The sequence below is a fragment of the Mastigoproctus giganteus genome, chromosome 3 (genome assembly GCF_048544385.1).
Source record: "Mastigoproctus giganteus isolate SK-2022 chromosome 3, ASM4854438v1, whole genome shotgun sequence".
Taxonomy (NCBI): Eukaryota; Metazoa; Arthropoda; class Arachnida; order Uropygi; family Thelyphonidae; genus Mastigoproctus; species Mastigoproctus giganteus.
The window spans coordinates 40,535,700-40,550,570 of record NC_143577.1 but is presented as its reverse complement, the minus strand read 5'-3'; the positions used below and the strand labels follow the sequence as shown (position 1 = coordinate 40,550,570).

Sequence of the window (14,871 nt, the reverse complement as noted above, 5' to 3'; positions counted from 1 at the left end):
TTTGCAAACGTGATCACAATGGCCAATGCTTAATACACATCATATAATGAACGGTATTTTATTATGGAGAGTCCATTGTAAAGTTATTTTATCGTACACTGAACCAATCGTAAAGCAGAGGTTCACTGTACTTATATTCTACTATAGGTGCGACACAGTAATATAATAACTCAGAAAATGCTATACATATAGTTGCATTTTACATTGTCTACATAACCAGATTATGATAATTAATTGGTGAAATTTCCAAATATTTATTAAAAACCAATTTTAGAGTCCATTTGTGACTCTTCTAAAATTTAAAAATTTGTGTTAAAAATATTCTTATTCATTATAAAACTTTTACATTTTCAACGTTAGACAATAATAATAATAATGATGATTATTTTTAATATAAAGGAATTTTCAAATTCTTGAATAACACTAATATACATAATGAAGAAATATTCCATGTTAACACTTACAGAGATCACAAATGAATAAAATCTGAATATGCTTATGTTTCCTGTCCATATGCATATACTGCCATGCTATCGCATGCATAATATATTGGACAAGCTGATGTCAGCATAGCATAGTCAGTTGTCTCAGTGCCACTACTAGTCACGCATGTCTGCTGCTCACTTTTTTTTTTTTTTGTGATTTTGAGTTCAATTTCAACATGAAAACATCAAGAACTACAGATACCCATATAGATAAGAGCAAGAAGACAATGAAAAAAAAGTATTTCTCATTATCAATAATGCAGAAAGTGGAGTTACTGTAGAAGCTTGTTGTGGTGTGTCTGTGCAGCACACTGAAGAATATGCTGTGGGAACTACTGCTGCATATGAATTAAAGAAACAGAAAGACAAGTTGAAGTTTTACACTGACAGCGATGACCATTAACTAACAAAAAATATGAAAACATTGCATATGGCAAAAAATGAAGATAGTGACCACATGCTGAAAGAGTGGATTCAACAACAATGAAGTGAACATATGCCACTAACTGGTTTGTTGGTCATGAAACAAGCTAGAATATACCATGAAGAAATGAACATTGAAGAAGAGTGTAAATATTCAGGTTGGCTGTAGAAATTTAAGAAGCATCATCATGGTATAAAATATCCAAAAGTTTGTGGTGAAAAAGGTTCTGCTAATCATGAAGCAACTGAAAATTATATTGACAGTAGACTGGCCGAGAAACCTCAACTTCATTTGTAGTAGGAGTTTTCTTAACAAACTTTCATTCCTCCTAGTGGAAAAAAGATCAGGTTAGTTAAGCCACCAAATCTGGGATGGATTCAAGCAAAAAATGGTGCATACTAAACATTACGGACACCATTTTTTGCTAGATTCCATTCTGAATTTGGTGATGTAAACTTACCTAACTTTTTTTTTTCTTACTATACTAACACAAAAGTCTATTAAATTCCTGCCAGCTCTACTTGCTTGCAGAACGGAATTCACTTGAATGCAAAATCGTGGTGATTAGCAGACAATCAGTGTGAAGCAGTGGGTGAAGCTAAATCTGGCCATCATTTGCTGTTGCAAAGATCCATGGGTAAGTCTTGTTTTAAAGTTTAACCTTCCCCTCTATTAAATTTGCAGTGTTCTTGTGGTTTCTGCTAACTGAAATTTCGAAGGAACTAGTTTTTACTAAAAATGTCAGTAAATACCAGGAGTTACACTTGGATTCTGGTTTTCAATAGCAGGCATAGTGGTTTCTAGTTCGTAGTAGTAAAAACTAGTTCTGTTGAATGCGTTAGGAGCTTCTTGTTTTTACTAGTAAGAACTGATAAACTAACTAAATATAACTAACTAAAGTAATAAAAGTGGAATCAAAATGGATTTTCATTTGATTCCACTTTGTGAAAGTTGGTTAGACTGTTGTCTATCCTAAACCAAGCAAATCAAATGATATTGTGCTAATCAATAAAATTAGCGTAGACAATATAACTGACAAACATTTCCAAACTAATCCCTCTCAAAAATGGAAAAGAAAATGAGTTCAAACCAAAAAGAACTGGGAATTATATTTAAAACTATTTCTATAAACATACACATTAAATACCTTTTCTGTGAGCTCTATTAGACTAAAGCTATGATCATCTGTAACTCGTTTCATCCAGTCCAATACCATATCACACAAATGTCTGCCATTTGTAGCTTCCCGTTCTTCACTGCTATTCTGCAAAAGTTCTACTTGCACTGTTGGTGAAGCTAATAACTCTTTACTCTTGACCACTTCACTGATCTAAATAATTAAAAACCAGTTGAATTCCATAAAGATAATAATAAAAAAATCATGTAACGTCACAGAACCTATCCAAAATACACATAACTGAGTTACACACACACACACACACACGTGTGTGTGTGTGTGTGTGTGTGTGTGTGTGTGTGTGTGTGTGTTATATTATGTGATATAAGAATGATGATATCTCTAGATCTCGGGAAAATTAAAAATATCAAATGCAGTCATAAACCTAGATCAGGTAAATATTTTCTATATATGGTACATATTTCACTTATATAAATATTCAGTTTATACTCCAGGATGCCACACAGGATCAGAGCAGTTTATAAGCCAGAGAACAGAAGAACCTTACTACACTTAGCAGTCACATGAGTCTGAAACACTGTCAATGTGTGTACTACTGTCTCCCTGCACTGATTGCTCAGATATGCTGGGCCTTAGAACCGATCATTTCGGAGTAAATATAGTAAGAAAACAGCTACAGTAGTTATGTTACAATAACTGTAGATTATTTGATTTTAAACAAAATAAATACACTATTACACCACGAGTACATTTTAAGTAGTTATTGAGGTGTTAATCCAGAGCTGCATTAATGCTACAGCCAAACTGGCCATAGCTGGGGCCTCACGTAAAGAAGGACCTCATTTTTAGTGTAAATATTTTCTAAATTAGTGATAAAAATTTCTAATAATAATAAACCAACATGTAATATAAAAGCATTCTTAAACTTAAATTGTTAAGTGTTTAAATTTTATTCTTATACCTTTTTGTTGTACAATAAAAAAGTTAAAAAAGTTTCTATTAAAATTGTTTTTATTATTATTTTATTTTTCAAGTGAAAAAACAAAAAAAACATTTTTGACCTCTTAATTTACATTTTTATCAAGGAATTATTATTCACAATATAAATATAAAAACCTATATAGTATTTGTATTTATATGTACACACACACACACACACACACACACTGGTGCCCCAACATCCAATGGTAATTTGTTCCACAAAACCCACTGTATGTTGAAAATATTGTAAGTTGAAACCAATAATACATTGATTAGCTATAATTTGTTCTAAACTCTTGCAGGGAACCCAACAGCACATAAAATAGGCATCATTTCTTACATTACTTGATTTATACTTGATTTTTACATCAAAAATGAGTGTTTTATAAAGATTATTTAATAAATAGTTATAAAACATCTCTTGTTGTTGTTGTTGTTATTTGGTTTTTAGGAGCATTAGCAACTAAGGCCATATTGCTCCGGGAATATGCGGTGGTCATTTCCTGACCTTTCCGAGTCCTCCGTATTTGGTGGTGACGGGCTGGAACCCCGGTCTAATCAAGAAGTGTGTGCTACGCACTGCTGCTCCTTCCCACCTGGCTACGGAGGCGCCACATCACATCTCTTGTGATCATCATCTTGAAATGAAGGGCTGATGAAATCAATGGGGATGTAGTGATGTAGAATGATGTGCGGTGGTGGTGGGATTAGGTCAAACGTCAGGTACCTTTTCAGTCTTTTGTCACTACTGGCAAAAAAACTGTCCAAAGTGGACAGTTTTTGAAGACTTTTTTTGTAACTTCCTGAAGTAAGAAATGGCTTCGTCTTCCATTTTGCATATCATGAGTTCAGTGTATTCAATGTTGGGCTGTTTTTTTACCACTCCTCTTAAATGCTCCCAACAAGAAATGACAGTCCAACTCTTCAGCTGACACTTTTTGGGTCCTCTTCTTCTCCAGTGTCACTCTTCGTAATTTTCTCCAACTCTTGTAGCTCCTCTATCATTAGCTCATGCCCATGAGTGTCAATAAGGTCCTCCTCAACGTCCTCTTCGTCAACCTCTAGTCCCACTGATTTACCAAGAGTGACAATATCATCTGTCGAAGCATCTTCAAATCAGTCAAAGTAATGGATGATTAAAGGCCAGATGTTTTTCCAGGCTGAATTTAAGCATCTAGTGGATGCATCATTCCAAGAACTTATGATTAGCCTCACACAGTCCAGGATGTTGAACTTCGACCTCCAAAAATCTTTGAGAGCAATTTCAACAGAGGTCGCTGCAAAGCAACTTGCAAATATTTTCTTTCTCAAGATAACTCTTCACTGAAGGACAGAAAACTTCAAGCACCCATTCATTGAAGACATATTTTGTAATCTAGGCCTTCTTATTACTGCACCAAAACACTCCCAGCATGCCTTTGTTGAGGTTTTGCTGTATAAATACTGTGGGAATGTTAGAGTGATACACCAGCAAAGGCTTCAGCTTAAAATCTTCAGAAGCATTGGCACCCAATGGGGGGGGGGGAGTATCTTCCACAGGCTTATGTCCAGGTAAACTAGCCTCATCCTTAATGATGCACATTCTCCTGGGCATTTGCTTCCAGAAGAGGATGGTTTCGTATAATTAACAAAATACGCTCTGCTTACACACTGGACAAGCGCATCAAACACAAGATAAAAACACTGTTCGAAGTAACATGCGGGAATGTTGTGTTGAACAATAGAAAAGATGCTAATCAGTTGGGAATAATCGTACAAATGATGTTGCACACCCCACTCATCTGAAAATTTCCACCAATGCATCGTTCCAGCTATATTGGAAAACCATTGGTTCCTGCAAATATCATCGGCCCTTAAAATAAAAGATCGTATAGAGGGTAAATCGGTTCCTGAGAATATTGGATGCTGATGTCATCGGAAGTTGAGGCCCACTGTGTGTGTGTGTGTATATATATATATATATATATATTAAGGGGTCTCAAATTTAAATATAGCAGTGGGCCTATTTCATCCTTAATCTGGCCCTAGATGTTACCACATCAATCTAAGCCTAATAAAGTTGGCAACATTTCAAGGTTCTGCTGAACCCTGTTCTCTGCCTCTACGAGGTATAATTATAGATAAATTTTAGCATCTATTTAATTATTGTAATACTTTTAATTTAATTTAATATTTTGTAAGTTTAATTCTTACCTTAGTAATGGTGGCTACAAGATCCATTTCAAATGTTTCATTGCAGGAATAGCCACAGGCAATTCATGTGCAAGTCACAAGTTCATCATCCATATAACCTGGGTCACTATTCCAGGATCAATCTAGTGGATAATGCTATTTCAAATGCTAGTACCAACGTTGTTCCCAATGTGAGGGGTGCAAAATCTTTAAATTTGTTTCAACTAAATGTTTTTCAGGAGCTTTATTTCAGTGACTCAATTTTACTAGATAACACTAAGTCACTGAAAAATTGGATGGATATTCTAGAGACATAAAACTGTCTAGATACTTGTCTCCCACATCAATTTGGGGGAGACAAGAATCCAACCATACAACCTCTCCAACCATGAATTAATGAGGCTTGTGGAAGAGAATAAAAATGCATGGGATGCATATAAATTATCAGGCGACACAGAAGCCTATGGCACATATAAAATATGTCTGTAATCCAAGTCACAAAGGAGGTTAGGCAGGCAAAGGCAGATTACAAGAAATCTTTGGCAAAGGATGCAAAGAGTTCTTTACTTATGTAAACTCTAGAAGGAAGGGAATGAATCAGATTAGTCCACTTAACATAGATGGTTCGACTATTGATGATCCTACTCAAGTAGCTGATAAATTTAATGACTATTTTGCAGCTGTACTTGGATTTCAGGAAAGCTTTTGATACTGTTGCACATGGAAGAGTGGAGCAGTATGGTTTTGGTTTTTTTTTTAGGAGCTTTAGCAACTAAGGCCATATTGCTCCGGGGATATGTGGTGGTCATTTCCTGACCTTTCCGCATCCTCCGTATTTGGTGGTCACGGGCTCGAACCCCAGTCTGATCTAGAAGCGTGTGCGGAGCAGTATGGCATAGGGCAAGTTGCTGCAATGGATGCTGAGTGGGAGATCCCAGAGTGGTAATAAATGAACACTGCTCTGTGTGAACTAATGTTATTAGTGGAGTCCTCCAGGGTTTGGTGCTGGGCCCATTGTTGTTTTGTGTGTTTATCAATGATATCGATGAAGGTATAGCAGGCTTAATGTTGAAGTTTGTAGATGATATAAGGGCTGGCAGAGTTGTAAATGATTGTAAAGACAGTATGCTACTACAACAGGATCTAGAAAAGTTAGGGAGATGGGCTGAGAAGTGGCAACTGAAGTTTAACATTGATAAATGCAAAGTACTGCATATGGGTAGCAGTAACCCAAGGGAAATCCTGAGTGTAGTACCAACTATGTGGTACTACACTCAGGGCAGTGGGGAATGAAAAAGACCTGGGAATAATTGTGCAGTCAGATATAAAGTTCTCTGAGCAGTGCAGGCAGGCTGCCAGAGCAGGTCATGGAGTTTTGTCAATGATATATAGGAATTTTGCTAGTAGAGACGAGGAGGTGATTATCCCTTTGTATAAGGCAATGCTCAGGCCACACCTTGAGTACTGTGTACAGGTCTGGAGGCCTCATTTTAGGAAGAATATAGAGTTGCTAAAACAAGAACAGAGAAGGACAACAAGACTGGTGAGAGGAACAATGGGTGCACTTACAAAGAAAGGCTTAAGTTCTGCAAGTTGCAACATCTGGAGACTAGGCACCTGTGAGGTGATCTGATTGAGGTGTTTGAGGCCTTGAATGGTTTGAGCAGGCTCAATGCTGACAGGATCCGTTTGCTCAGCCTAAGAACCTGGGGGGGGGGGGGGCACAGATTCAAATTGAGGAAAGACAGTTGTAGAATAAATGTGCAGAAGTTTGCCTGTATCCAGCAGGTAGTTGATTGCTGGAACAGACTTCCATCTGTTGTTGCTGTTGTGGAAGTTGAGAGGTTAAATAAACTTAAGGCTGAACTAGACAAACATTTAAACATTTTTTTTTTTTTTGGCTGATGCTGTATAAGCTTGCTTTCTTGCATCATATGGCTCAACTAATGCTAATGAGTTCATATACATCTGACTGGTCTCTCATAACAAGATGAACAGTTAATGGTTTGCATGCATGTGAATTGAAAGCTATTAGTGAGTTATATGGACACTATGATTATGTGATTTTCTACGAGTTGGGAATGACACAGAGTATTGTAGAGGATAGTCTTTTATTAGGAAGTAAGAGAGCATTAAATATGTGCATCCAATATGATGCCAGGTAAGGGCAACCTCTTTGTGTCTGTTTGATTGAAAACTTCATTTCCGGCATTTCAGCTGTTGTTTGATCTAGTATAATTGTTCCTTGTTTGAGATTGCCAGGTCTGTGCCCATATTTTCAGAGGTGTTTTGAATGAAACAGATAAAGTTGTTGTATGAAACTTCAGCAGGATAGAGATTACATTTGATGGTTGTTTTTCAGCTTGATCAGCACATTCATTGCATGATCATAGAAGAAAATGAATCTAATTGTTTTATTTTAAAGTGAGATAGCAAGAAAGAATTCTTCCTAGATATGGATGGGTAGAATGATCTAGCTGTAAGCCATACATTGCACTTAACAATGTCTGTAAAAATAATACTTTTTGCAAGGGAAGTTTTGTCAAAGTGATCTAGTGCAAGACTCATGGCAAACAATGCTGTTTGGCAGGAAAACTGCCTATGTGTGAATCTATTTTGGAGGCCATCAGCATACAGAGCTGAGAATAGTAGAGAATTGCATTACATAAGCAGAATGTAGCTGTTTCACATGTTGGTTTCGGATGGTGTTTTGTTTCCATTGTGTGAGGTCCATGTCACAGTCGACTGAATTGATTTTCCAGGGCAGAAGAGATGTGGGGTTATCTTGGTAGATTTTATCCACACTTAATATTCCACTGCAAAATTAATCCTTTCAGTCAGACATCCACAGGTTTTTATATGCTAAGCGTGTTATATAAGGTTCCCCCATTTCAGATTATACAGATATTACCAAGTTGGATGTAGTAGTAGTAGTAGCATGTGATGCAAGAAAGCAAATGTATGAGCTTATGCAGCATCAGCCAAAAAAAAAAAAAAAAAAAAAACACACCATTCCCTCCAAATGCCTGTCTAGTTCCTCCTTAAATTTATTCAACCTATCAACTTCCACAACGACAGATGGAAGTTTGTTCCAGCAATTAACCACCCACTGGCTAAAGGAAAATTTCCGCACATCTATTCTACATCTGTCTTTTCTTAATTTGAATTTATGCCCCCTTAGATTCGTAATCTGAACAAGTGGAAGGATCCCATCAGAATTCAGCGTGCTCAACCCATTCAAGGCCTTATATAACTCAATCAGATCACCGCGCAGGTGCCTAGTCTCCAGCCACTGCAATTTGCAGAACTTAAGCCTCTCTTGATAAGAGGATCCCTTCATTCCCCTCACCAATCTTGTTGCCCTTCTCTGTACACGCTCAAGTAAATCTACATCCTTCCTAAAATGAGGCCTCCAGACCTGTACGCAGTACTCAAGCCGTGGCCTGACCATTGCCTTATACAGAGGGATAATCACCTCCTTTTCCCTGCTAGCAAAATTCCTATATATCATTGACAAAACCCGATGACCTGCCCTGGCAGCCTGTCTGCATTGCTCAGAAAACTTCATATCTGCCTGCACAATTACTCCCAGGTCTTTTTCATTTTCTACCACCTTAAGTGTAGTACCACACAGTTGGTACGTTTCTCTGGGGTTACTTCTACCCATATGTAGTACTTTGCATTTGTCAAGGTTAAACCTCAGTTGCCACTTCTTAGCCCATCTGCCGAAATTATCTAGATCCTGTTGCAGTAGCACACTGTCATTAACAACCCTGCCAATCTTTGTATCATCTGCAAACTTCGACATTAAGCCTGATATACCTTCATCAATATCATTGATAAATATACAAAACAACAGTGGACCTAACACCGAACCCTGTGGGACTCCACTAATAATATTAGTCCAAGAAGAGCAGCACCCATTGATTATCACCCTCTGTCTTCTAGCACTTAGCCATCCTTTTATCCATTGTAACAACTTACCCTTAATACCATTCTGCTCCAATTTCTACAATAGTCTTCCATGCGCAACAGTGTCAAAAGCTTTCCTGAAATCCAAATATACGATATCAAAATTATTTTTCGCATCCAGTTCCTTTGTAACCACATCATAATATCCTATCAAATTTGTCAGACAAGACTTTCCCTTAACAAATCCATGCTGTGTCTGAATTATTGCTGCAGTCTTGTCTAGATGATCCTGCAATGCATTCTTAACCAGCGACTCCATTATTTTACCCGGAACAGAAGTTAAACTAACTGGTCTGTAATTACTCGTGTCACCCTTCGATCCCCCTTTGTGAATTGGGGATACATTTGCACATCTCCAGTCCGTGGGAACCTCCCCTGAGTCCAAGGATGCTCTCATAATTATGGCTAAGGGTTTGCTTAGTTGCTTTGCCATCTCCTTTAATATAACTGGATAGATCCCATCCATCCCAGGTGCTTTTCTTACATTTAACTTCAACAATTTCTCTTCCGCTTTGCTCTCGGTTATTACAAAATCATTAAGTATCTTGCTACAATTTGATAACCTTCTGCCATTTTCAAACCTTAATAATAATTCCTCACGTGTGAATGTAGATGCAAAATACTCATTCAGTTTGTTTGCTATCTGAGCAGGATCATCAACAGTCGAACCATCAATGTCAAGTGGACCGATCAGATTCATCCCCTTCCTTTTAGAGTTTATATAAGTAAAGAAATCCTTGCTGTTTTTATTAGCATCTTTTGCCAAGGATTTCTCATAATCTGCCTTCGCCTGCCGAACCTCCTTTGTGACCTGATTACAGATTAACTTATATCTGCCATATGCTTCTGAGTCGCTTGATAATTTATATGCATCCCATGCATTTTTCTTCTCTGTTACGAGTCTCATTAGTTCATTTGACAACCATTTAGGCCTAAACCTTGAACAATATTTCTTAATAGGTATGAACCTTTTAGTAAGCTTCCACGATTAATTCCTTGAATGCTTCCCACTTAGAATTTACTGTTGGTAACATCGTCAGTTGATCCCACTGTACAGAATTTAAAAACTGTCGGAGACCACTGTACTCGCCTTTACGGAAGCAAAAACCCTTTCCTTTACCCCTGATAGTAGTTAAATCTTTAAGTAAATCCCATGTCAATACACTGTGATCACTGCCACCTAGTGGTTCTATTATCTGCAAATTCCTAATACATGAATGATCACTGCTGATAACCAGATCAAGAGTATTACTTTCTCTGGTTGCCTCTCGAACATGCTGCTGCAGAAAACAATCATCCAATAAATCCACAAAAGTCTGACTAGTGTGTGAGTGCCCAACCCACAAGTTCCAGTCAATATCTGGGAAGTTAAAATCCCCCATTATAAGACATTCTGATTTACTAGCCCACTCTATTTCTCTGTACAATTGTTCATTGTACTCATTCAAGTCATTAGGCCTATAACACACTCCTACTCTTATTTTTGCTTTCGCAGTGCTTATGTCACACCAAACTGACTCAACAGTGCACTGTTCATCTATATCAACTGGATGCACTTCTTTTGATTTTATGTTTTTCTTTATTAACAGCATAATACCTCCTCCCTTCCTATCCTGTCTATCCTTTCTGTACACATTGTACTCCCCAAATTCCAGTTCGGCATTCCTTATATCTGTGTGACACCATGTCTCTGATATCCCAACAATATCCGCCTTTGATGTCTTGACCAACACTTCAAATTCATCAAATTTATTTACTATACTTCTAGCATTGGTATACATGCAAGTATACCAATGCTATGTCTGGGAAGGTTCTGAATTTTTGCTGTGCAGTTTGGCAGAACTTGTCTACAAAGACTAAGTGGGAGTTCATGGAATCTCTGTGTATAAACTGTACACAGGTGAGTATGAAATGCTCTGAACACAAGTAAAGTGCTATGATTAATAGGATCTAACCAATTAAGATGCTTTTACTAGCTGAGGAGTAGGTAGAAAGGGACCATAATTTAATCTAGATCTTATCATTGCATGATAAATGTGTGAAAGAAAATAACAAAGGATGTAGACTTGCTAGAATGAGTAAAGAGAAGGGAAACAAGACTGGTGAAGGGAACAAGTGGTGCTCTTATGAAGAAAGGCTTAAATACTGCAAATTGCAGCTTCTGAAGACTAGGCACCTGCGAGGTAATCTGACTGAGGTGTATAAGGCTTTGAATGGATTGAGGAGGCTCAATTCTGATGGAATTCTTCCTCTTGCTCAGATTACAAATCTGGGGGGGGGCATAGATTCAAACTGAGGAAAGACAGTTGTAGAATGAATGTGTGGAAGTTTGTCTTTAGCCAGCAGGTAGTTGATTGCTGGAACAAACTTCCATCTGCTGTTGTGGAAGTTGATAGCTTAAATAAATTCAAGGCAGAACTAGACAAACATTTGGAATGAATGGATCAATGAAATGGGAATGGTTTTTTTTTTTTTTTGTTTTTTTTGACTGATGCTGTATAAGCTTGCTTTCTTGCATTATGTGCTTCTACTAATGCTAACGATCAGCTTGAAACATCTTATCGGACTGGGGATGTATCGCTTTACCTAGTTAAAGCAGATGTTCTGCTTTCACTGATATCAGTAGAGTCAGCATGTTAATGCTGACTCATATTGTCAGCATGTCAGCATATTTTTACAGGGGCCCCAAAAGTATTTTTGGGGCCCCTGTAAAATGTTTGTTATGAAATGGCATTTAATGTTTTTGGATTAATAATAATCAAGATAAATGGATAGATTTTGGTGCCGTTTTGTGAAGTCATGGTGCCAATGCTGCATTCAAAAAGTCATCTTGTCAATAATTCTTTTTTGAAACTGCTTTTTAAATTACTGATATTATACTATTCTGCTCTAAGATGAGGTGGCTATTTGTTCAATACCATACAGTTGAATACTTGTTAATTTGATGAAGATGAATATATTTCGCAAAACAAAAATGAACTTGCAGAATATCAAACACAGAAAGGTGACTAATTAGGAGAATATTAGTTACTTAAGAGACTCAGTTACATTGCAAAAATAAGATGTTTATTCCAGTTATTTCCGATGATTTGAAACAACTAATACTCTACAAAACAAAATCACAAATAAAATATAAAAATTCACTACAGAAAATGACAAAAACAAAAATATACACCAGCTATGTAAAACAGAGGTTCCCAGCCAGTGGGTCCCGACAGTCGGAACAATTTGAAAGTATATTTTATTTGCGAATTTTATAAGGAACACGAGCACTCACGTTAATCATTACACTACTGGATATCACCAATTTTGGCTGTGTCTATTGCCATTTATGAGCCTCCCCAAAGTACAGGCCCTGGGTGCATGCCTAGTTTTCCTAGGCCTATGATAGGCCCTGAGTGTAGGTTGGTATCAGTTTTCCATCCTTTTTAATAAATATTCTTTTGACTTGTATGACATTTTGGTTTTGTAAATCTAGTACAATTTCTTTTTCAGAGCTATTTAGGAGGCCCCATTCCACAATGACCCCTTTTAATGTATTTAAAGTGGCACATGGAGTGAATTTAATGAGAATCCCAACAAAGGCTGTGGTTTTTAGAAGTAGCTCTGAATGTCAGTGATTTGTCATTTCTATAAGTAGGTCACCTGATTTCAAACAGTGAAACAAGTTAGATGGACCAGCTTGTTTGTTTGTTTGTTGTTTGGTTTTTAGGAGCATTAGCAACTAAAGGCCATATTGCTCCGGGATATGCGGTGGTCATTCCCTGACCTTTCTGCATCCTCCGTATTTGGTGGTGACGGGCTCGAACCCCAGTCTAATCAAGAAGCGTGTGCTGCTGCTGCTCCTTCCCACCTGGCTAGAGAGGCACCTGGTGGACCAGCGACATGTTCTTAAAACCTTTGTATGACAAGGGGAGAATATTTACTAACAGGTTGTTCTGTTAAAGAGTGGAAAATCAGGAAGAGTGGAGAGATGGTTTGGTCCATATCTTTCTTTTATCTGTTGGCAGCAGATGGATTAGAATTATCTTGTTTCCGATGACATTCAGTTTGATTCAAAGTAAATCATCCACAGATCCAGGTGAAAACTGGTTTGTCAAATCATTGCTGCTCCTTTTTGCCCTAAAAGGATTATTTTTTCCTTTTGGGTTTCCAGCCCCATCAAACAGAGGCATGAGCAGTGCCACCTAGACCAAGAAGCTGGAGACATTAGTATGCTAATAAACAAAAAGAAATAAAAGAAGGTGCTTTCCTTCCTTTAAATCAGTAAGTAACATTCTTTATTATGTAGTTAGAAGCTACATTTAGTTTTAGTAACTAAAAGCATTTCATCACCCAATTAGCAAGACCTTTAATTTACCCCAACACAGGCACCCTCCTCCTACACCCAATCTCAACCCCCGAAGTACCCTAGTCTGACATTCTCTCAGTTCTGAGGGCCTGCTGGACTGGGTTACCCCCATACTTGGCATCAGAACCTATTCAATCCTCAAACATAACACTGGTACCAGACACAATAATGAATGGTAAATTTTTTTCCCACCTTTCTTTTTCATCAAAGGTTGACCACTATTGTGTGCAACACACAAAAGCTTATCTTTTACATATGTGGCAACCACCATTGTAAGGCGGATGGACCAGAATGTGCCCAAATGCACTTGGCTATGCTACATCAATTGGGTGATCTAACGTAGCTAACATTTTTTATTTTATATTTGAGTGTGTGGGTCCTCCCTGAGAAGCTCAAGCAACCCCAGGTTCAGCCTAGCCAGAGTAATGATTTCTGACTCCCTGGCTCAACTCCCCATGCCCCTAAGCAAAGAGGACAGAAAAACAGAACTACATTACACGACATTAACAACACATCACTCACACTTTCTCAGAACTGTATTTCAATAAGAGAGAACTGATAGCAGAGTTGTGGGAAACCACCAGTGCTGCTTGACCCTCAACACTATGTATAGTTAGAATGTATTAGAAGTACCGCATTTCCCCATGTATAAGATGCTCCCATGTATAAGACGCACTTTAATTTTGGGGCCCGAAATTTGAAAAAAAAAAACGTATTACAAAGTTATTGAACTGAAGTTTTATTCATCATAAAATTCATACAATTCCTCATCACTGTCAAAACTCCCATTCATTAGCTTGTCCTCATCTGTGTCTAATGACGAATCACTGTCTTCATATATTCTCAAACTTCTCCTATAGTTGGTTTCTTCACTTTTCCTGCTGGTGTCAAATTGTCCTCAGAAGACTTCATCCATTGGTTCCGTTCGTCTCTCATGGCAGCTTTGAAGGGTTTGTTAATGCTGACATCAAGTGGTTGGAGCTGGGATGTCAAGCCTCCAGGTATGACGGCAAGTTTTGTTTTTTGCTCTGCAGCAATCTTTTGTGTTTTTTGTTATGTTTGCCCTGAACTGATCAAGCACCAATAGTGCAGGTTTGCATAAGAGCCCACCTGGTCTCCTGCTCCAAACCTACTCAAATCAGATCTTCATCCCATCCTGATCCATCCAACCCTTGTCATGAACGTGGACAATCACTCCTCAAGGAATGTCTTCTTTTGGCATTGTTTTGCATTTGAAAATCAGCATAGGAGGCAGCTTGGTTCCATCGGCACAACAAGCTAGAACAACTGTATAATGGCTGTTTTCTTGTCCACTTGTCTTCACAGTTACAGTTTTCACCCCCCCTTC

At 37.8% G+C, this 14,871-nt stretch overlaps 1 protein-coding gene across 1 annotated transcript in view; it reads right to left on the bottom strand.

Annotated features, from left to right (window-relative positions):
* The window catches only part of LOC150087900 (uncharacterized), a 216,144-nt gene that overhangs the window by 129,618 nt on the left and 71,655 nt on the right, over positions 1 to 14,871 (bottom strand). Inside the window, exon 5 of the mRNA XM_090369957.1 lies at positions 2,057 to 2,239. Coding sequence (XP_090226083.1) covers positions 2,057 to 2,239 — 183 coding nt within the window. The remainder of the gene's footprint in view (positions 1 to 2,056; positions 2,240 to 14,871) is intronic.